Source organism: Tiliqua scincoides, chromosome 2, assembly GCF_035046505.1.
Source record: "Tiliqua scincoides isolate rTilSci1 chromosome 2, rTilSci1.hap2, whole genome shotgun sequence".
NCBI lineage: Eukaryota > Metazoa > Chordata > Lepidosauria > Squamata > Scincidae > Tiliqua > Tiliqua scincoides.
The window spans coordinates 39,117,446-39,140,327 of record NC_089822.1 but is presented as its reverse complement, the minus strand read 5'-3'; the positions used below and the strand labels follow the sequence as shown (position 1 = coordinate 39,140,327).

General features: G+C 43.2%; 1 protein-coding gene across 1 annotated transcript in view; it reads right to left on the bottom strand.

Moving 5' to 3' along the window:
* The window catches only part of ADGRV1 (adhesion G protein-coupled receptor V1), a 294,630-nt gene that overhangs the window by 123,628 nt on the left and 148,120 nt on the right, over positions 1–22,882 (bottom strand). Inside the window, exons 76-83 of the mRNA XM_066613579.1 lie at positions 16,443–16,560; positions 13,711–13,882; positions 12,633–12,875; positions 6,771–7,178; positions 5,092–5,276; positions 4,353–4,599; positions 2,616–2,755; positions 1,554–1,714 (exon numbers count right to left, since the gene is read on the bottom strand). Of these exons, the coding sequence (XP_066469676.1) occupies positions 1,554–1,714; positions 2,616–2,755; positions 4,353–4,599; positions 5,092–5,276; positions 6,771–7,178; positions 12,633–12,875; positions 13,711–13,882; positions 16,443–16,560 (1,674 nt within the window). The remainder of the gene's footprint in view (positions 1–1,553; positions 1,715–2,615; positions 2,756–4,352; positions 4,600–5,091; positions 5,277–6,770; positions 7,179–12,632; positions 12,876–13,710; positions 13,883–16,442; positions 16,561–22,882) is intronic.

Sequence of the window (22,882 nt, the reverse complement as noted above, 5' to 3'; positions counted from 1 at the left end):
AAGAATGATGTTAGTCAATAGGTCAAATTACAAAGAAATCTCTATAGTGTTAAATAAGTGAGGGTGCAATCCTAACCCACTTTCCAATACTGACATAAGGGCAGTGCAGCTCTGAGGTAAGGGAACAAACATTCCCTGACTTTGAGGAGACCTCCGTGAGTGCCACCCACCTGCAGGATGCAGCACATGTCGCACTGCAACATCTATGCCAGTGCTGGAAAGTTGATTAGGATTTGGGCTTAAGGCTCTTAATCCAGATGTATTCAATTTGGAACATACCTCATTTCAAAGGTTCTGAGTCTTCCTTTAGAAATCTAGGCCACTTTTGCAATATTATAAAAGCATTACAGATCACACTTGACCGGAGACAGACATATACTTTATGTCTTCATGTCAGCATTCATGCACAAGCAGTGGCTGATTCATTAAAGTGTCTTCTTGTAGAGGATACCAAGTATCATAAGATTTGGGCACCACCATCTTGGATCTCATGAAAGTTTGTGAGATTTGGGTGCTGCCAACTTGGATCTCATGAGATCTCAAATGTGGCACCAGCTAAGCTGAGAATAAAAGGTGTGAAGCTGTGAAGCTATGAAGGTGTCATGACCTAGGCACGTTTGGGAACCACTGCTTTAGCTCAAACTTAAAAGGAGAATAATATCTATTTTATTTATTTTGTTCAATAAAATGTCATCCTTTGGGTTTTATTATTAATTACAGTTTATTTTGGCCTGGATCCAATAACCACACAACTAGTGGGAGTTTGGGACATGCATTATCCAAATGCCAATCCTTTATACTGCATAACAAAACATTTTTTAAACTAAAGGGAGTCTAAAAATCACTGTGTGATAAGGTATGAGGGTTTGGCATTTTAAAAAATAGCAAAAAGTTCCACTTCCAAGAATGACACTTTGAATCCCAGCCTGTATTTCTTCTCTACATAACAATTTTCAGTCCTTTCCAACAAGTTTAATTTCCTAAACCAGTGGTTCTCAAACTCTCTGGGAGAGAGTTTGAGAACCACTGGGAGAGTTTGAGAGCCACTAAGTACTTGCGTGGGTGGGGGAGGAGGCAGCAGGGGCGGGGGAAGGCAGCAGCACGATCCCCAGGATCACGCCGCCCTGGGGGGCTGTAGGGAGCCCAGCGCAACCTGCAGCAGGGCTCCCTGCAGCAGTGAAAGTAAATGCGGAGCGATCGGAAGTGATCTGAGCTAAAGTGGAAGTGGAGCACGATCGCTCTGCATTTACTTTCACTGCTGCGGGGAGCCCTGCTGCAGGTCGCGCTGGGCTCCCCGCAGCCTGGGGACGCTGCAGGAGGCTTGGGTAAGTGCACCCAAGCCCCTGCAGCCCCCCCTGGGCAGCACGATCCTGGGGATTGCGCCGCTGTCTCCTCCCAGCCTCCAGGCTGCCCCCGCCCCTTAAGGGGGCAGAGGCCAGGGCTCACAGGCTGGGGTGTCGTGACACCCCAGTTCAAAAAGCCCTGTCCTAATCCATTCTTTGCTCTAAAACCAGAACATCATTCGTTAGCATAAAAATAATGCATCAACTGACCAGAAATACAGATGAAACCAGATGAAAAAAAAGCTTCATTATAAGAGGACAAGGTGTCTGTCTGTGCATAGGCTGCATAAATAGACATGTGCGAACAAGAGCATTCAACATAATTTGAAGAATCATCAATCACTTTACAGAATTCACTGTCAGATAACCAGCTAAAGGGGAAACAAAAAGTACAACAATGTTAATTTTAATACTTTTTGGTCTGCAGATCAATAATTATAACAAAGTCATGAACAGAAATTTGGGATATTTTGAGTTGTGCGCATAGCAGTTGCTAGGTCACAACAAGAACCCATATTTGAAATTCTATCTACAGGGAAGCTGATGCATTTTACACAAGCCATGGGAAACGCCTGCCATCGGGATGAGTGGATGAAAATGTCTAAACAAAAGAAAAGATAAAATTTGACCGGAAATGGTACCAAAATCCAGGAAAAAGGTTCTGTTGAACCTTTTGGATTTTGGATTTGACTCAAAACCTTTTGGATTTGACTCACAAATGTAGGGAGATTTACCTAACTTCAGAAAGGTCTGTAAAGGTCTTCCATTCCCCTCCCTCATGCCAGATCAAGGCCTGGCATATTAATTTAGGCTGTTGACATCAATCTGTACTGGTATGCCACACCTTGGTCTGGTACCATTGCTGCATTCTGCTTAGACCTGGCACACATCCAGGATAATTATTTCAGTTGGCGTACCAGGTATTGCTCCAGGTCTACAGCGGTTCCACCAACATACATGGTAGATTCACTCTCCTATCCTTGAAATTACAAAGATTAGGGCTGCATTCAGATGCAACAACAAACCAACAACCAAGCAGTGCATGTCCCCTTCAGAGCTAACTCTTTCGATGTCATCCTATGCTTATTTTTCACATTCCAATTTTCAGTCCCTCTAGCAAATCCTTCCCAGTGAGAATTATTCCTAACATAATTTTCTTCTTTAAAATTAGCGTATTATACATTAACATAAAAGAAATATATCAGCTCATTAGAAATGCAAATGAAATCAGATGGTAAAAGATGAGAAAAAATAATGTATTAAAATATATACCTTTCAGCAGCATGATTCCAAAGAAGACACAGAGACTTCTGAGGAACTATTCGGCTATCTATAGAATAAATCCTGTAGGTGACTTCATTGTTATCTTTCAGTAGAAGTGGACTCTGACCCCTCAAACTCATTTGAAAAATCTGAAATAGGAAAAGCTGACTTTTGTTTTTCTTTTTAAAACATTCACATATTCCTTATTTGTACAATAAACATATGAAGCTGCGTTAACCCTTGTCAGGGCACAATCCTAACCAGGTCTACACAGAAGTAAGTTCTATTTTGTTCAATAGGGCTTACTGTCAGGAAAGTGTGGTTAGCATTGCAGCCTCAGACTATTAGTCCACCTAATGCAGCATTGTCAATTGTGATTAGCAACAGTTTTTCCAGGGACTCCCAGCTTTACTATTGCAAAGGCCCAATCTTTCCCCTTCGTCCCCACTAATGCAGTTGTGCCAAAAAGTGCTACATCCAGCAGAGGGGGAGGAGATTGTGAGGCTTTGAGTGGGGGGGGGGGAGAAGGGGAATTATTTCCCCATATCCCTCCATAAGCTTCCCACTCTATAATGGATCTCCTTGAACCTGCACCCGTTCTGTAGCTTGCACAAATCCAAGGTGAAGAAGGGGGCATGGAGGTTGCTAAAAGAGGGGATAGGATCCCAGCAGCCTTCATCTTACTGGCTGTCCCGGGTGCCACCATCTTGGCGGGGCCAGGACAGCACAATTCTCACATAAATGCTGCTGTGACAGGGCACCGAGGAAGAAGTGTGCCCTAACCACAGCAAGTCTGGGAACTGCTGTCCCTCTTTACCCTCTTGCAACTAAGCCCAAGAACATGTACATGAAAGAATCACATAATCACCCCCATTTACCCTGGTACCAGCACCATCCCCCATTCCTCTGCTACTGCAGAACTGAAAAAGACGCAAAACAAGGCAACCAAAATGATTAGACGGCTGGAGGACCTTCCTTACCAGAAAAGTCTACAATGTTTGGGCTGTTTTGTTTGGAAAAAGATGATTAGTAGGGGACATAACTGAGACTGAACGGTATGGAGAGCGTGAATAGAGAGAAGTTTTTTCTCTCACACAAACAGTACTAGAACTAGGGGGTCATCCAATGAAATTGATTAGTGGAAGCTTAGGGCCCAATCCTATGGGCCACTAGCACTGAGCTCAAGCACCAGCAATGGGTGTCGCAGACATTCTGTAAGGCACACCCACAACACCCAGAGAGGAGGTTACTGTCGGTTCTGGGCCCAGAGCTAGATGGACACTGCCCAGAGCAAGGTAAGAGTTCAATGGTGGTGGTAAGGGCTTTGAGGGTGGGGGAGTGATCAGCCTGGGAAGGGAGTGGGAATGGTGGTGCCCTGCTCCACTGGCTCCTATCCTCTGTGTCAGGCTGCAAAGCCCAGCATGGAGGCTTTCAAGTCTGCACCAGCAAAATAGCCGGCACAGTCTTGAGAAGCCCCATTGCAGGGCTTGGGGCTTCTCTTGGGAAAAGGGGGACAAAGGGGGCTGCTGGATACAGTGGTAGCCATTTTGGCACCACTGCATCCAGCAGCACCACCAGAGATAGGATTGGGCTGCCCGGACCGACAAAAGAAGGCACTTCATCACGATCAATCATGATGGCTATATGTGACTTCCAGGTTCTGTGGCAGCCTGTCTCTATATCTACACAGCCTGCCCCCCCCCCCCGTGTGTACAGGATATTTGTCAAATATTAATAAAGTCATACCTTATTTTTTAAAGCGGTTCCTTTATCAGCCATTATAAACCATTGTTGACTGCTATACTCAGTGACTTGGACAAACCTACAATCCTCATCTTTAGAAGTAGATGATACAGAAACCTCCAGCAATCGTTCTGGAACTCTAATAAAATCACCATCTTTTCCATCGAACCTATGCCCATTGATTTGCTGTGGGTACCAGAAATGGGCCATGATTACGATGTAAGGGCAATGGTCAAGGATGGTTTTGCCTCTGTTAAAAAAAGAACATGCACAAGAAGTGTAACAGTTACTTAGAACCTGTGTAAGAAACACGGTAGGTACATGTGTTCAGCTTACTCTCAGTAGCCTACTTGCTTTCTACATTACCATATACAATGGGTAGCATTCACAGTTTTCTCTTACTCCAGAGCAAGAGTCCCTTCCCACATATCAGTAAAATGCAGAGTATTAATTTACTAACAGTTAATATTATGTCTGCAGGCATCAGTATGGATGTTTTGACATCAGGTGCATTTTGTAGGTCTCACAGTACATTCAAGTAAAATAATTTTCTCAAGTGTTGAAAATTGTTACCATTTCATATGTCTGATTTTTCTTAAAGGATTCACTATACTAATACTGCACACCAAAATTTGCAGTTCCATAAGGCTATGATGCATATGCCGGGCTTCAAATAGGCTTCAATATTCACTTCAACACAACAGTATATTCCTTAAACATTTTGGGCATGGAAAAACCTCACCTTTCACCTGGTGATCCACATGTTACTCCAACAGGAAGTGAAAAGGCAAATTTCTCAGTAACATCTGCTAGGAAACTGTAGCCCCGGGTATCTTTGCGTTTTGGATTAATAAGAGCACAAAGGATCTCGTACAAAAGATTTCGGTTTTTATCAGTAAGCGCCTGCTTTTCTCCTTCAGATATTACCTTGAGAAGCAAAAGTTGGGAGAAAGAATAAAATCATTCATGCAACGACTATGTTATGATTATGAAGATTTCCTAAGACCAAGTAAAATTATATAGTGGTGCCCCGGTATCTGCAGGGTTTCCATTCCGGAACCCCCCACAGACACCAGAAACTGCAGATACGTGGGACAGCCCCCCGCACTTTTTCGTTGTGAGATGAGGGGAGCTGTGCTCCTTCACCTCCAGAGGCTTTTCTGAGCCCTGCAGAGGCTATGTATATCCACCCACAGCCTCTGTGGAACTCAGAATGACTGACAGAAGGGAAAAAACATCACTTCTGATTTTTTTGGCAAAACTGGAAGTGATGTTTTATGCCTTTAGAAGGCATTATGAGTCAGGGGAAGCCCTTAGTGGCTTCCCTGGCCTTCATAATGCGTTCAAAAGGCTAAAAACAGCACTTCCAGCTTTGCCAAAAAACAAAAACAAAACAAAAAAACAGAAATGACCTTTTCCCCCTTCTAACAGTCATTCCAAACCCTGCAGAAGCCACAGGCAGAAGCACGCAGCCTCTATGGGGCTCCCAAGAGCTTCTGAAGGCGGGTGCTCCACATTCATGGAACCATAGATAAGTGAAACCATGGATACGGGATCCATGGATACGGGGGGGGGGCTGTATTCCTCTCCTAAAGACATTACCTAGAATATCCCGCTGATTTCATCTGAGCTTTTTCTTCATATGTATGCCAATGACCTAAAGTTTCATGTGCAACAATATTCACTGGAGTGCCACTGAGGTCTGGACTCAGGTCTGGTGCCCTATTCTCTTTGGACACCACCCTGCAGATACATCTCCACTGCATGCTGAAATTGTTTCCTGATAGTGCAGTATATATCTTACTTTGTTCATAAAATGCTGTACATGCATACTGGAATCACTGTGAATGTGTGTGTGTGCAACTCTCTCTCTCTCTCTCTCTCATGTGTATATGTGTATTTCCACACATATATGGAAAAGCATTAATCCAGAAATAAACATGGGGACACCATTTGAATTTTCTACTTCCAGAACCCAATGGCTTGAGCAGTTTCTAGATGTGTCTACAGTATGGATATCCTACTCCCTAATCATAAACACAACAATCCCAAGATTCCTAGTTCTGTGAAAATATGTGAGGGTCTCAGAGCAACATAACCTTCCCAGGTTATAAGTTCTGCCATAACTTCTTCCACCTCTCTGTCCCTCCCTTTGTGCTGGGCATCTGAACCAAAGACCTTCATGTGAGAAGATTAGTCAACTGGAAAATTCTTCGTTAATATGTTCTCTTTCCTAAAGACTCAGTTCTGTTTTTAGAATCAAAGACATTTTGTTTGTTTGTTTGTTTTTCAGGGTCAGGGCTGTTGTTTATCATTTTGATCTATTCACATCTCCTAAAGAGTTATTGTGTCCTCATCTAAATCTGGGGGAGGGGGGCGGTTGTTTGGTAATCACTGCAGAAGAGACATCCAGATATGTACCTTATCTATTATGTGCATCACACCAGCAAGCTGCTCTTCTGTACTTTCTGGCACTACTTTGATGTTTAAATACTGGAGAACTGTGTTCAAAATGGTGTCATCAAGGGGTTGGTACAGTTGATCAGCCAGCCCCCAGACTGCTTGGGAGTTTGAATCAGAGACAATGGTGACATTAGCAATACCATAGATGTCATCGATTCTGGCACCTCCAGTAGGATTAAAAAGCACAACCTGGAAGCGTTTAGGAAATGGATTGAGAGATCCAATCTCTGGAGTGAGTGTTATATCCAGAACTGCACTTCTCTGTCCAGGTTCAAAGGATAACATTCCCTCAGATCTGGTAAAATCTTGCCCTGAAATGGCTGGAGATATGGTTATGCGGCCAACAGCTTCAGTTCTTGTCAGCTCCTAGAAATCAAACAACAAAGATCTACGTGAGAATACAACAATACGGCATAAAAACAAAATTTGCTTCAAATTATATATAAATTTAAAAAACACACACATATAATCGGTAATCATTCAGTTCATTATTGTGATGACTTGGGTGGGTGATTTTCAAGTGCACGGCAGACACAGAATCTATCAAACAAAATCTTTTGACAAACATTCCAGGCTGTTCATTTTGGAAAAACAAACTCTCAAGACTGTTTCCACAAGGTCTCTGATCTATAAAATGATGAAACAGATATGGGGATGGTGGCTGGATGAAGATGTACAGAGGTAGCAGAGGAAGTGGTGGAGGAAAGGTTTCCAAATAAGAAGAATGAACTATTCTTATTGCTCATGCCATCATTAGAAAATTTGCTGATGGGCACTGTCAGGATTCCATTAATGGCCTGCTGAATAGAAATGAAGCTCCAATGCATTTGGACTGTGAAAGTACAGAAGACCCTACCTTGCCCATCAGTTTGACTACCTATGAAAATGTGCCTCCTTCACCCACAAGCACAGAGAATGAGAAAGAAAGAAAGAAAATGAAGAAAAGTCCAGCACAGTATAGCTGTCCAGCACAATGGTAGTCCACTCCTCTTTCCAGGAAAAAATGAGAACCCCTCTCCAGGTTGGAGAGCAGGTTAGTGTCAAAGGAATCTAAAGTGAGACAGATTGGCTACTGTTGGGGAAAATGAAAAAGAAGAGTTGTCTTCAGGCACATCAGCTGCAATGGTGATGGGAAAATTAGGTTGCAGTTCCACTTGTTTTCTCTACAGAAGACAGGAAGAAAGTGGGTTAAAGAACTCTACAGCCTCGTTTTAGAGGAAGCAGCTATGGGAATGTCAAAAGAATGCCACACTCAGGTTGTACCCACTATGTGTTGTATGGAATGAAGAATCTGGAGAGGTTCCTTCACCACTAAGGAGGAAGCACTGGATCCAGGAGCATCCAGGCACATCTGGTCATTCAAGGAGAGAGCAACTCCATCCACAAAGACTTTACTCCCAATTACATATCAGCTTTCCTTCTAACTAACTATGGGCGAAATCCAAACTGCACCGTGGGCTGATGCAAGTCCCTTGGGCCAGCCCAGGAGGGTTGCAAACATGCCGTACAGCATGTTTGCGCCTCCTTAGGAGGAAGCCACATCGACGCATCCAGATGTGCTGACATACGGAGGCTGAATCCAACCTCCGTGGTGGCTTCTGTGCCAAGGCTTGGGTCGGCCTGGCTGGACTGACGCAAGCAGCAAAAATAGGCGGGGGGACAAGCATTCGTGGGCAGCCCCGAGGGTGGGCAGGGAGAAGGGGGCAGGGCTAGGATCCAGCACTTATGCCAGATCCCAACCCCCTTTCCTGAGGAGAATGGAGAGCACGATACCATAGTCTTTCGAGACTGAAGGTTGCCAACAAGCCACTCAAGCCAACAAGCCAACAAGCCTCTTGGCTTGCCTGATCCAATGCAGGATAGGATTGCGCCCTATCCATTATCATGTTTGGATTAAATGTCAGTTTCTTCACCTGTGCCTAAGTCCATTATCGAACTCACACTGATTTCAAACCTCTCCTGCATCTTTGGAATCAAGTTTATTTATTTAAAAGATAAAGGGCACAATCCTAACCCCTTATGTCAGTGCTTTCCAGCACTGACATAAAGGCAATGCAGCTCCAAGGTAAGGCAGCAAACATTCCCTTACCTTGAGGAGGCCTCCATGAGTGTCACCCAACTGCAGGATGCAGCACATGTCCCCTTGGCATCGCTATGCCAGTGCTGGAAAGCACTGACATAAGGGGTTAGGATTGCACCCTTAAATACTGTTTTTCCCACAGCAATAAGCAATGTTGGAAAACAGAGATAAGAGTTGAGTGTCATCACTTTACCAATGAGCTACAACCAAATCTCCACATAATCTCCCTCAGCTATTTCATGTAAAGTTTAAACTGTATGGGAGACAAAATGGAACCCTACAGGACCCCCCAGACTAAAGCTCAAGGTGCAATCCACTGGCACCACCTTTTGGGATCCACCTTCTAATTAGATCCAGAGTACCATAACATGTTGTCTATTATGCATCTGTCTTGTTTGTGTGACCTGTTTCTGCTATACGGACTCTGAACATTAGGAGGAGATGGCACCAGAACACACAGAAAATTGTGATTTGCAGGAGTAGTTTGATGGGCATGGCTTAGGGGTGAAGTATCACCATTCCATCAGTTTTTGGAAGTGACTGCTACTGCTCGAGCTGATTGATGAAATACATTTGCTAGACAACTTGAAACTATAACAGCCTTGTCTGAGCGAAGTCTGTCTACACCAGTTTCAGAGTTGCCTGTTCTTCACTAAGTAAACCAGTGTGGTTACTTAAATGAAACTGACAGGCTGGTCATTACTTTTGTCAGTTACATGCAGAAACAATTGTTCATATGCCCCTTTCAAGTGGTTCAGCTGAACCACAAAGAATAATGAAAACAGGGAGTAATTTAAAATAACCAACCTAAAAATATTTTTTTAAAAAAAGGAAATATGTAGGCTCTGGGAATAAGATAAGGATCTCAAAACAAATTCCTCATTCTTCCTGCCTCCCCATTTGCTTCCTTTTTCTAATCTCCATGCTGTGGCACTTTGCCATGTGGAGGTTATGGACAGAGCCAGATCAGACAAGTGATCACCTACATGCTATTTGCATATTTTGACACTCATGTATTAACTTATACTGAGGGTCCCACAGTGGCCTAGCACAAAAGAGGTAGAGACAGTGGAGGAGGGCAGAATCCCATACGTAACCATTCAGCAGATAAAGGCAGACATAGCCTAGAGACATTATCAGTGGCAGCCATCTAAAAAGAAGTCATCCTACCTGCCTGAGAAAAGGTGGCACTTGCATTTGAGATGATGGGACAGTAAGAAAGAGAATTAAACCCCTGACTGGTTCAGGGTGTAAAGGGCACCTCTTTAATAAAATGGAGGTGGAATCTTTCTTCAGGCAGGCAGAATCAGTGTGAGGTCACACAGGTCAGTCCCTCTTCTCCAAGTAACTACAATATGAGGTCACAATGGCCAGTCCCTCCTTTAGACATGCATGGAAACATGATGATTTGTCTCCACAGCAAACATGAGCAAGCAGGCAGTCTCTTTCTCCCTGAGGTGGGCTTTAGCTGTGTATGGGCACAGCGGTCACCAGAATTTCTCTCACTCAAATGGGTGGCACCATGTGCCCAGAGAAGTAACAGGTAAGGAAAGGAGACAAGCTGGCTGACAGATACCTCAACTTATTATGGAACTTCTGCTTTATTCTCAGTGCGAATGTGTTTTTGCTTGCTGCTTTTAATTTTGATTCATTGATTTTTTTCATTAATTGTGCTATTTTATCCTTGTCATTAGCTGACTTGAAGCTTCTGAGAAAAGGCGGGATACAGATTTAAAAATAAAATAATAAAGAAATAAATTACTATGGAGCTTCTACTTACTGATAAATCAGGGCTGTAAAAATGGGGAAGATAATGGAGGAAGGCACACAAAATCTTGGCACCATCCAGGATGTATTAAGAACAACGGAGTCCGCTAGAACGAGACACAGTCTGAGAGAGAAACTGGGAGGCTGAAGGTGGATGGAAAAATATCAGGCACTGGCAGGACACAGCAGACCTTCAACTTTCAGTGTGTGCCTCACTGGGGCAGCTTAAAAAAGAGACCAGATGGGAGCAACAGCAGTGGGCAGAGGTAGGCATTGTCTGGCATCCTAAATACAGCAAGGCTTCAACTTCCAACAAGTGCCCTAGGCTGAGAGACTACAAAGTGGTGGGCACACAAGGAGACCAATATAAAAAAGGAGAAGAAGGAAAAGGCAGGGAGCAGCCAGTATTTGGATACTAGGTGTTGGGGGCAGAATCAGTAGCAGTTAGGAACATACAACAATAGTCCCCTGTAGCTATAGCTTTCATAATACCTGTGATGTCCCTGATTTGATACTGTCAAATCATAGCATCATCAAAGTTCTATGCATGATTTGTGTGTGTGTGTGTGTTATAGTATGCCAACAGGGTCCTTATGATTCTTGCTCTCCCCGTTTCTTATTTCTCACCACACTCTACCTCAAACTACCTTTTAGTTTTACTTCTTAGCCACATAGCAAGCAATATGAGATAACAAAACAGTTTATTTTGCTTTCTGTTTACTTTTGTTAGTGTAATAACAAAAATGAATTTTTGTTCTAGTTACTGTATACAAAAAAATCTAAATACACACCTCGAAGGAAAGGTGGCAAATAAAACATTTAAATAAATACATACATTATAAAGATGTGGATCCCCACTTGCCTGACGTAACTGAATGTCAACCAAGTATTGACTTCCAGCCACCATATCCTCATATCAACTTTCTGGGGCACATTAGACTGTGACACAGATATTGGTCCAAGGTCACCTAGGTGAGCTGTGTTACCGGAACAGAGAATTCAACCAAAGTCTCACCAGTTGAAGTCCAACATTTTATTAACTATTCCTGCTGCAGTGGCTTTCAGAAGAGTTGTCACTGTTGACAATGTAAATTGTGAGTCTCTATGTCTTTGGTTATAGCAACTTTGGAAACATATATTGATTAATACACTATGAATTAAAAAGGGGGTGAATGGCAGGAGGTCTGGTCTAGAGGGCAGAGCCTCCGTTTGCCTAAAGATAACAGCTGAAGGTCGCCAGTTCGAGGCCACCGGCACCATGAACGGCGAGACCTTGAAGTAGCTGACAAGCCAAGCCGAGTTTTTCCATCTGCTCTTTGGCCGCCCTTCAAGTGAGATATGAAGGATTGTCAGCTTGCGTGGGAGGAAACTGGAGGCTAGAATGTGATACCAGATCATAAAAGGATCCATCTGAAATGTTGTAGTTCTTGAAAGACAGAACCTTTGTCAATTTTAAAAATCCCTATAGGGATTTAGTATAGCCTGCCTGTGTAAACCGCCTTGAAATAAAGTCATGAAAGGTGGTATATAAATACCTGTAGTATTATTATTATTATTATTATTATTATTAACTAGGACCCAATCCTGAAGCCGGCGGTGCCCAGGGCTCCAGTGGTGCCAAAATGGCAAGCGCAGGATCCTGTGGGCACTGTGGCTACTGCTAGGGTCTCCTTGGGAGAAAGGAGCATTTGCTCCCTTCCTCCTGACAGACACTTAGAGCCAGCAGCACTTAGAGCCAGCTTCAGGATTGGGTTACACATTTAGTGGGCATTCATAAATTCATAGGAGTGATCATATTCATAGGAGTGATCAATCTAATTCTGTGGAAGAAGAGACTCCATGTTGTCACAGTTCACTGTGGTAACTTACATTGTCAGATTTTCCTGCAAAACCTAAACATCTACTAACTTTTCCTTCTGTGTCGAAGAAGAAAGGAAGATACCACAATATTCACGTTTGTTCATAAGCCCTACCTGAGTGCTGTAGGCAACTGAGATGGCAAGTACTGTACTAGAATCTCTAACCACCTGGAGACTAATTAAAGTGGTCTTCTTAAGGGCCACAGCCAAACGAGATCCCACAGCGAAGTAGATCAGGCCCCGAGGAGAGTCACTCTCAGGTACTATGATGTAGGCAAATCTGGCACTGTTGTTTAAAGCTGCTCCTGCACCCACTTCATAGAGCTCCACAAAAAAAGAAGTCTCAAATTCAGGTACCTGATAAACAAGAAAGATATTCAGAACATTGTACCCAAAGGAGGATATCATGAAAATGCACTTTTGAACAGTGTTTTGGTATATCAGGGATTATATATGTACAAAGCGTTTTTTGAGTTGCTATTCTTAGGAACATCTATGCTATTCACATAACACAGGTATGAATGTAATTATCACTCTCAGACTGGCAAACCATACCATGTAAATGAGCTTATTCTCTGATGCAATCACAACAGACAGAATAATCCTGTGAATATCTACTAAAAAGCAAGCCCCATTAAATTGAATAGGACTTACTCTCAGAAAAGTGTGTCTAGGGTTGCAGCCAAACTCTACATGTATATTCTTTCATCCTTGGTTTCAAAGTAAAAACAAGAATACATTTCACATTCTAATGCTCAACAAAGTTTAGAAAGCTACTGCAGTTGAATCTGCACACGCACAGAACTCCAATGTGTGTGCACATAGACAATAAAGACCCAAGATATACAGGCACTAAAATACGTTGAAGCAGTTCTAGGAAATATAAATGCAAGATGACTGAAGGCAACCACTTGATTTAACAGCAAACAGATCACTTTAAATTTTATACCAAGGATTAGTACATAGAACCCCTTTCTATGTGGAAAGGCTGATGGTGCTTCAGAGCCAATGACTGTCTGGTAGTATAACACAAGCATGAGAACACTTATTCCCCAAACCTCACCTCCCTCTACTCCAGTCCCACCCTTTTCCACAGGCAGGCTAAAGCAGCAGAAATAGTGGGGTACTAAGAGTACATAAAACTGTTGGATACTTTCATTGTCCTACTAAGTGATTAATTGTAAGTACTCACATTATCAGGCTTTATTGCAATAGAAATTATGCATTTTGTCTGACCAGCACTACATGTGCTAACTCCCAAGACAGCTACCAGTTCATTTGTGAGATTTGTGATATCTTTCTGCAGGACAACAGATGTTCTATTAAAGGTCACACGCCAAGAGATTTTCACATCTTCAAAAGCCCTATCAACAAAGCAAACCAGTAGAAATGAATTGATGGAGGCAGCCTAAACCATAATACAAGCCGTACGAAGGTCTACACCAGCATTTCTCCAAGCATGCTTCTAGGAACCCTGGAGTTCCCTGCACACCACAAGTGGCTGCCATCTGCTTGGCACTGCACCACTCCACACATGCACAGGCACTCTAGGATTCCCCAAGATTCTTTGCATGTGTCAGCAGGGCTCCCAAAGACTCTGTTTAAGGTTTAAAGGGCTCCAGAGACCAAAAAAGTTTGAGAACCACTGGACTAAACCATTATAAACATTTTTTTTTCCTCTCACAGCCCAGATTTACAACTTCAAAATATAGTTCATTAAAGAAAGGGAAATATGTTATTTATATCATGTACGAGTTTTCCTAAGACTGCTATTTCTGGACTTTGAGCCCCTTTTGGACAGCGGGGGCCACTGTCTTGTACTATAGGCGCAATCCTAACCAACTTTCCAGCACCAACGTAAGGGCAATGCAACTCCAAGGTAAGGGATCAAACACTACCTTACCTTGAGGAGACTTCCATGACTGCCCCCCAACTGCAGGATGCAACACTATGTAACACAAGTACAGATGAACAGCTTACAGCCCAATATTGAGCTGCCCGGGGCACCCAGGCTTGGCAGCACTGAGAAGGGCTGCCGTGGGAAGCGCCTCAGGAGAAGGGGATTTTTGTCCCCTTCTCCCAGGTAAGGTAAGCAGCCCCACAATGGGGCTACTCACTTTACCACCGACCAAAAGGCAGTAAGGTAAAGGCACTCGTGTAGGCTTACACGAGTGCCTTGGATCCTGTGGAGCGGAGCTCCGCGGACCCGCCTCCCTCCCTCCCCCGGCACGCCTCCAGCCCACCCCCTCCCTGGGTCACACCTCCCCATCACGACTCCTCCCCGCCCTCTCTCTGCCCCCCAGCCAGCCTCCCCCGTCCCAGAATGCCTCCTCCCTGCCCCCGTTCCCACCTACCGTGCCGCAGCTTGGCGGTCCAGGAGACCGCCAAGCCGCAGAAGCTGGGCAACCGCCTCACGCTAGCCCAGCACTGGCCGGCGATGCGCTAGCATGGCCGGGAGCCCAGTAGCGAGGCTTGCAAACGTGCCGTGCTTGGCAGCACAGAGCCGGGCCATCAAGCACTGGATTGGGCTCTTGGTTGTGTCTGCTGTCACTTCAGATTGAGTACAGAAAGCAGGATAATGGACATATAAAAAGGTCTATGACAGAAATATAGAAGCTCCCTTACTTAAGAACATTCAACTTAAGCATGTTTAAGATACAAACATACCTGGCCATTTGTCCATAGAGATAGTATTAGAGTTCGTACCCAACATTCTCAAACATTTCCTACCTACTCCCAGCAACCCCCATTTGACCATTTTTCAAAGTAAGACCACATAATATAGAGTACTGTACTGTACTGTACTGTACTGCTGAAAATACATTTTGCTTCATATTTCACAACATGTTTGCTACTGTTAATAATAATGTTGGACTTATTTTAAAAAAACAAAACTTACAGCCCAGTTCTAACCAGCTTTCCAGTGACGATGCAGTTGCAATGCCTTGAGGAGGCCTCCATGATTACTCCCCACCACAGAATGCAGCACATGCGCCATTGGTATGACTGCACTGGTGCTGGAATGTTGGTTAGGATCAGGCGGTTACAAACAGACCCCTGGAATCTGTTCTTAAGTATTAGTGCCAGTAAATGGCTGTGCAAATTTTGTGAGTATCTCATTGGTTTGTTTCCAGTGAGGATGATAGGATTACAGCCTCAGTCTTACTGAACCCAAAGGGCTTACTTCTGAGTAAAATAAATAACACCATTTTCAAATACTTCTACCCATTGGCCCTCTCCAGCCACTGGAAGGAGCGGAGGAGCACTAAACCCACATACTTTCTGCTTGTGCTGCACACAAACATCTGAGGAGAGAGTGAAAAGAGACCACCAACTTCTTTAGGACAATATACCAGGCGTTTTGAGATATAAGGGTGTAGGCCTTAATCAATTTTTAGGAAAGGGACATCAAATTAAGCCCTTAGCAATATGGTCAGCATCATATCTAGCTGCCTTTGACCTTATCAACAAAATGGATCAGGCTCCTGCTTACAGAGGGGTGGAAGGGAGGTGACCACTGAGTTTGAGATCAAGTGAAATCTGAATCTGCAACTTCCAGTCCTCATCAACTGACCAATGCAACTTCATGAAGTAAGCAATATATCATGTCTCTGTGTGTGTGCACAACAGCAGGGAAATTAATTTCACATCTCACCTGTTCTGTATATGAGTTAGATTGATAAAAGCGTTTAATTCATTTCTGTCCCGTTCGGGTAGACTGACTGACTGACTGAAATCATATCCTAAATTTACGAGGCAAGTTTGCCAAATTGCAGTAAACTATTAGAGCATCTGAAAGTCAAAGATTTATTATAAAACACCAAGACAACCTATTGTTCTAACAGCATCATCCTTGAATTCAACACAGCACATTAGAGCATGGGGGAAGGGGGGATAGCACTCTTTACCAGTCATTGCCTGCACCTGTTTGATTGCCTGGTGACAATGAGCTGCACCTCCCTCTCCTCCGAATCTTCATCAAGCGTGAGGCCACTTTGCGCCTCTCTGTTGAATCCCAGAATACCATTGTGAAGATCATTTCCTGGATGAGAAACAGATAATTCAAAATTAGGAAGCAAATGATGTCTGCCAATTAATCTTCCATCACACCATTCCTCAAGAATTCAAGCTGAAACTGAGATATTTATGAAAAATTGTAAGAGAAGATGCCATGGCAATGATTGAAAAGCTTAACTAAACCACTGTTCTATAAGTGGTTCCCAAACAGTGGGTCAGGACCCACTGGTGGGTTGTGACCCATTTTTGGTGTGTCTCATAGCAGCCAAGCAGAGCCTCAAATGAAAACATGGGTGATGGAAAGATCCAATAACTAATTGACTCAAGCCCTGAGGCTATTCAAAAATTAATTAAAATTGGAATTAAAATTGTGTGTGTGTGTGTGTGTGTGTGTGTGTGTGTGTGTGTGTGTGAGAGAGAGAGAGAGAGAGAGAGAGAGAGAGAGACCATTCACTATGTTGCAGGACACAGGGCCCAATCCTATCCAAATTTCCAGTGCCAATAAAGTTCTGCCAATGGGGCATGCACTGCAGCTTATGGTGGGGCAGCAGTCAGAGAGGCCCCCTTAAGGTATGTGAACATTTATTCCCTTACCTTGGGGCTGCACATGCTGGAAAATTGGATAGAACTGGGCCCTTAATCTACAGCAGAAGCAAATATTTTTGTCATGCTGATCTCACTGGATGGGTAGGTAAAATTGCATTTGCTTATTCAACTATCAGTTGTTTAAAGGTCACTGGAAATATAATTTTTGCAAGCATAGTGTGAACAATATGAAAAGACTAAGAAATCTCTTTTTTTGTAACTTTTGGTAACTTTGGAGGTCAATAATGATGCTTTTAGTTGCTTCAGCAAGGACTGTATGCATCTCAAACCAAAACTACGATGACCTTCAGGGAGATGGCAGGTGATTCCAGGATCTACTTAAGACTGTAGTCAGGTTTTACACATCTGTATGCAAGTTAATAATAAAGAAGCAGCAACCCATGCCAAAGAAACTATTGTTTTGTTGACCATCAGCAGGGAAAAGGAAGGCTGTAATGCTTATTTAGAGTCAATTGATCTGATGATCTTTTAGGTCTGATTAACTTTAGGGAAAAGTCAGCTGGTTTGGCAGTACAATTCTATGTTTACTCAAATATGTTCCACTATATTCAGTGTACGTTACTCCCAGATATCTGTGCATAGGATTGCAGATCACTGTACTCAGGCAAAACACAGCTGATATCTTTGAGGAACATTCAATTCTAGACACTAGGTTAGAGAGCTAGGAAAAGTTATGTCTGTTTGATAGAATCCAGTTGAAAAATGGCTTGTGGGGAAAGTAAAGTGCATTCTTTCTCGAAAAAGCTATCAAACTTACAATCCTAACTCTGCTGCCCACGACAAGATACAGTTAGAGATTCAGTTAGAGAAGATAGCAGAGAAAGAGGCTAGGATAACTGATCTGAACAGGCAATTACAACATTACACAAATGAACTTGCCTTTACACCCTAGAAAGGAAATAGTCCATAGAAGAATATGATCAGGTTCTTAAATATGAACAAGAAAACAGAAAACTAAAGGAGGATCTAGAACAAACCAGAAATTTAGTGTTAAAACTCATGACCCAGGCCCAACAAAACAAACAGTCTGTAAGCCAAGTGAGTTGCCAGAAGGAAATATAGCAATTAAAAGAGGCTCTAAACTCACACAAAGCTGCAATAGCCGCAGTCTATGGGAATGGAGCGGAAGAAATCCTTGAATCAGAGCAAACGTTGCCCTCTGATGCAGTGCCTGTGTCTCCATTTAACCCTCAATGGGAAGGAGAGACACAATGCCCAGTTGATCCCGTTACCACTAAGGAGATAGTGGCTAATAATAACATTACCACAGAACTAGTATATGCTCCATGGAAACCTTCAGAACTAGAAGCAGTTGCCAGAGAAGTGGGTACTCTATCAAGAGTCAGCTGCCTTGATTGGATGTTCAAAGTTCACAGGCGCTATCCCCAGTTAACAGGTGTAGACCTCACTCCCCTAGCACAAAAATGTGCAAAGGGTCAAGACAGTGCAGCTTTGGATAGTCTTGTGGCTGCTCAGGATCTGCGTAGTTTAGAAACCTTTCCTTGGATGAGGACGGTTTTACACACCTTGAAACCAGGCACTCCAATGCCAAAAATGTACCATAACATTGAACAATATGAAAATGAGAGCCCAGCTGCTTTCTTGGAAAGAAGGAAATTAATGGCCCTGTTAGCAGGTGCAGTTCCTCGGATAAATGGGCAGTATGATTTTGATAGACCAGATTTCATATCTGGAGTTTATGATGCTTTAAATAAGCAAACTAAAATTCACCTGGGCCTGATCAACACTGCCCATCTGAACTATGCTCATCTGCAGCGTAAGCTCGCTCAGGTATCTGAATTGATGAGAGTTACTGGAACAGGATGTGCAACACACAAACAAAGGGAGATTCAAGAAGAACCAATTCAGGCAGTAACCTTCTCTAATTATGGCCCTCACTCCCGATTTGGAGGCACTAGAAACAATAGACAAAACTGGGAGAGGAATGGGAACCAGAGATCCAATCCATTTCATAGTCAGAATCAGAGCAGAGAAATGAATGACTCCCCCGAAAGGAACAAAGAACGAGAAGAGCTTAAAGCTTACCTCAGGAAAGACCTGGCAGAGAGGAAAGTTCCAAAAGAGTTATGGGACAGAGCTACTCTGCAAGAGTTAAGGGATTTAGCCACAAAATACAGTCCCAGAGCTCCTGAGCCTGTAGCAATGAGCTATAGCAATGAGCCTGTAGCAATGAGCTATAGCAATGAGCCTGTAGCAGCAGTTCAACAGGTAGAGCCATCTGCCTCAGAACCAGTTTTCCCCATGATGTTCTTCAGTGCTTGCACTTCCAAGCCCCCTCCTAGCAAAAATCAAGTTTTTTTGACTATTAATGGGAAAAAGATACGGGGACACATAGATTCTGGAGCCAGACTAACATCAATTCATAGAAACTTAGTGAAAGAATGTCAGATTTTACCTGGAGGAACATATAAGGTAAAGCCTTATGAAAGTCCAGAGATTTTTGTACCTAAAGCAAAGGTGCATTTAGAATTTAAAGGATGGAAAGGTACACGTGTTGTGGCTGTACATTCAGACACACCTACATCATTTCTTTTAGGACAAGATTTTTCTGATGTTTTGAACAGGCAGAAGTATAATAGGAAAGCTCCAGTAGGCAGAAGTCCATATGGACACATGGCTGCTAAAGCAGGAAGAGAGCAGTCTTCAGTCATCTCTTCCATCAGCCAAGAAGAAATAACTTTCAAACCTAGAATTAGGGAAAAAGGAACCATAGGGAGTGGAAGATTTCCACCCCAAAGAAGACATTATCGTTGGAGAAAGGATTGAACCATTTGTGTGTAAAATGCATTTTAAAAACTATTAACATTTTTTTTTCTTCTTTGATGCTAAAAGTTTATATTATAGTGGCCGTTGGAACTCCCTGCCACTGTGCCAGCAACAAAAGTTTTACTAATAACTTTATGTTTCCTTGAAACTTTCTAGATCTTATGTAAGCAATGCAAGAAGCCAATGCATTGTTCCTAATGAAAAGAAAAGCAGGAGGAACTCTCCTAATCTTGGTGCTTCAGAGCATGCACAGAGTGCAAACTAGTAGCAATTTTTTGTGTGTTTTTAATTTTTTTGTTCCAGCAACTTAATGCAAGAAGCAAACAAAGCAAAACCTTTACTGCCTAATTTAGCAAAGGCTATCTTTCAGTTTTAACCCTTTTTTTTTGCTTCAACAGCAAGTAAGGACAAAGGAAAAGGAACGAGGACATGTCCTCCAAAGGACAAATGTCCTCCAAAGAACAAAAATTTACTTGAATCTCAAATTCCTTCACAGGAGCTGAGCAATGAGCCTATATGAAGTGATTTCCTTTTATAGTACAAGTATTCTCAGGACAATTTATGTCGTTTATTTACAAATAATAACTCACTTTGCCTGTTGTATGTCACCCACAACAGACATTTTAACTGATGGACAGTGCGAGCCTCAGAATGTTTATCAGCCCTTCTGATTCTCAGTCAAGTCCAGTTTATAAAGAAATTGGCTATTCAATGCTAATCTGGTTTGAAGCACAAATTGGGTGATAATAAATTTCAAAATCAGTTTTTTTCTCTTCTCTCTCTCTCTCTTCACAATCTCTATACACCTTATGCATGTAACCTGTATTCATGTAAATGTAATCCCAACAAATCTACCTCATGTATCCTGTTCCAAGCAAGGCAACCTGAGATGCAGTGAGCAGAAGGAGAAGTTTTTGCATCAAGAAACATTTCTCTATGAACTCTATAGCTAAAACCAACAGACCTCCAAGCAAGACAGAGTTATGGTTTTTCTTAAAGATGTTTTTTTTTAATGCTTTTAACTCTTGGTACCCTCAGAAATCATGAATGCTCAGCATTATCTGGTGTACTTGATGTTTATTAGCTAGGCGGGGAAAGAAATAAAAAAAGACACCTCAAGCATCCATGCAGCAAGCTGCAGTGTGAGCCAGTGGGGTGGACACAAGTTGAGCAACCTCGCATCCCTGGAAACTCTGGCGTGGACTGCAAGACAAGCTGGACCCGTGCTCTGTTGGACTGTACGTCTCTTGGAAGCAGCATGGCTGTCAGAACAATCTGACTTTTCACTTGGCCTGTGGACTCTCTCTCAGCAATCAACAAGGCCACTAGGTGACTGCACACCATGGCGATCGCTCCAGATGAATAGGTTCAAGGTATGCAACGGGATCCACAACCTTCTTGAGTTCCAGCTGTGCCAGACGACACCCCTTCAAGGAAGACCACAACTTCGCCACCCTGATGCTGGTGACAAGCTGCTCTGTACCGCCCCACACACAAGGCACCATACTAATGAGCTGTGTTTTTTAAGCATACATGATTTCTCAAGTACAAGAGATTTTATTATGTTCACAAGATATTTTTATTGATGTTGGGTTTTTTTGCTATAATTTTGTCTCAAATGTGTTCTACTTAGTTTGATTTGGTGTGGGGCCATGAGACCACTCACGTGATCTCGGCCCCAAGGCGGGGAATCCTGTTACGTGAAAATCCCCTTTTCCCTTCCAAGTTGTGTTTTTATATCTAGTTATGCATTTTGGACTCTACAGACCAAGCAAGCAGGCCACTCCTCCCCCAGCACATGTTTCTAAGGGCTATGGCCAAGCTACAAACACATGAATTACACAAACCCCCAATTCCTTGCAGGTCAATGTATAACCTAATCACTGTGTCTCCTGATTATGCAAAACAAGCATGCACCTACAGAGGAGGAAGTCTATTGTTCTTTTGTTGTAGCTTTAACACTCTTAAGCACCTTATGCAAATTGCCTCCCTCCCCCAGAGACAAGCTTTGCTGATAACTGAGTTCTGGACCCTTCCACCTTTTCTTTACATACTCCACGTGTACCATTGTGTGTTACTGAGCATGCCCACAGCTCTGGGATACTTCCTGTCAGTTTAGATCAACTTCCAGGTCCAAGACAAATCTTATAAGAGAGAACTCAGAGCACATGCGGTCTCTCTCTGACTGCCCACCGGCCGGAGTGGCCAGACTCTTCCTCCAACTCTCCCCCCCCCCGGACAGGTAAATATATCGTTGCGTCTAAACTCCCCCCCCTTCTTCCCTACCTATTCCTCCCTGCTCCCCCATCTTTAGTCAGCAACTGGGTTTAGCAGATTAAGGAACCCCTATAATACCTCCCTACTTCCTGTCCATTTCTGATTCTTTTTCAGATGCACCCAAAATACACAGCACACGCATCCACCACTAGTTAGGTACACCAGACCAGTACTAGAAATCTATACTTATCGATTCTCCATGTGTATTATTAATTATTAATCGATTCTCCATGTGTATTTGTGTATTAAAAATACACAAATACCTTTGTGTATTTTTGCAATAAAAATATAATCCTTTGATTGAAAGTTACCTTCCTCCCAATCTCCTCATTAAGCTAAACAAGGGATTTCTTTGCTCTACGCTGTCTTGTATCCAGCCTATGGTCCCAAAAGTTTCCAGAAGGCTAATATAAATAATTCCCCTAAACAAAACAGCCTTTTTGGTAACAGCAGAGGCTCCCTCCCAGGCCTAAACCACCCTCCTTCCTGCCCTCTCCCTGCCTTGAAACACCCACTCCCCAGCCCCATTCTACCCTCCCACCAGCCAGTGTTGGTCTTACCCTGATTGACGAGCGCTGCTCTGACACTGGTGGACGCCTGCCAGCATAGGCCTCTCCATGGGCAGCGCTGGCCTCTATGCAGTTGGAACATGCTTTACAGCACGTTTGTGACACTGC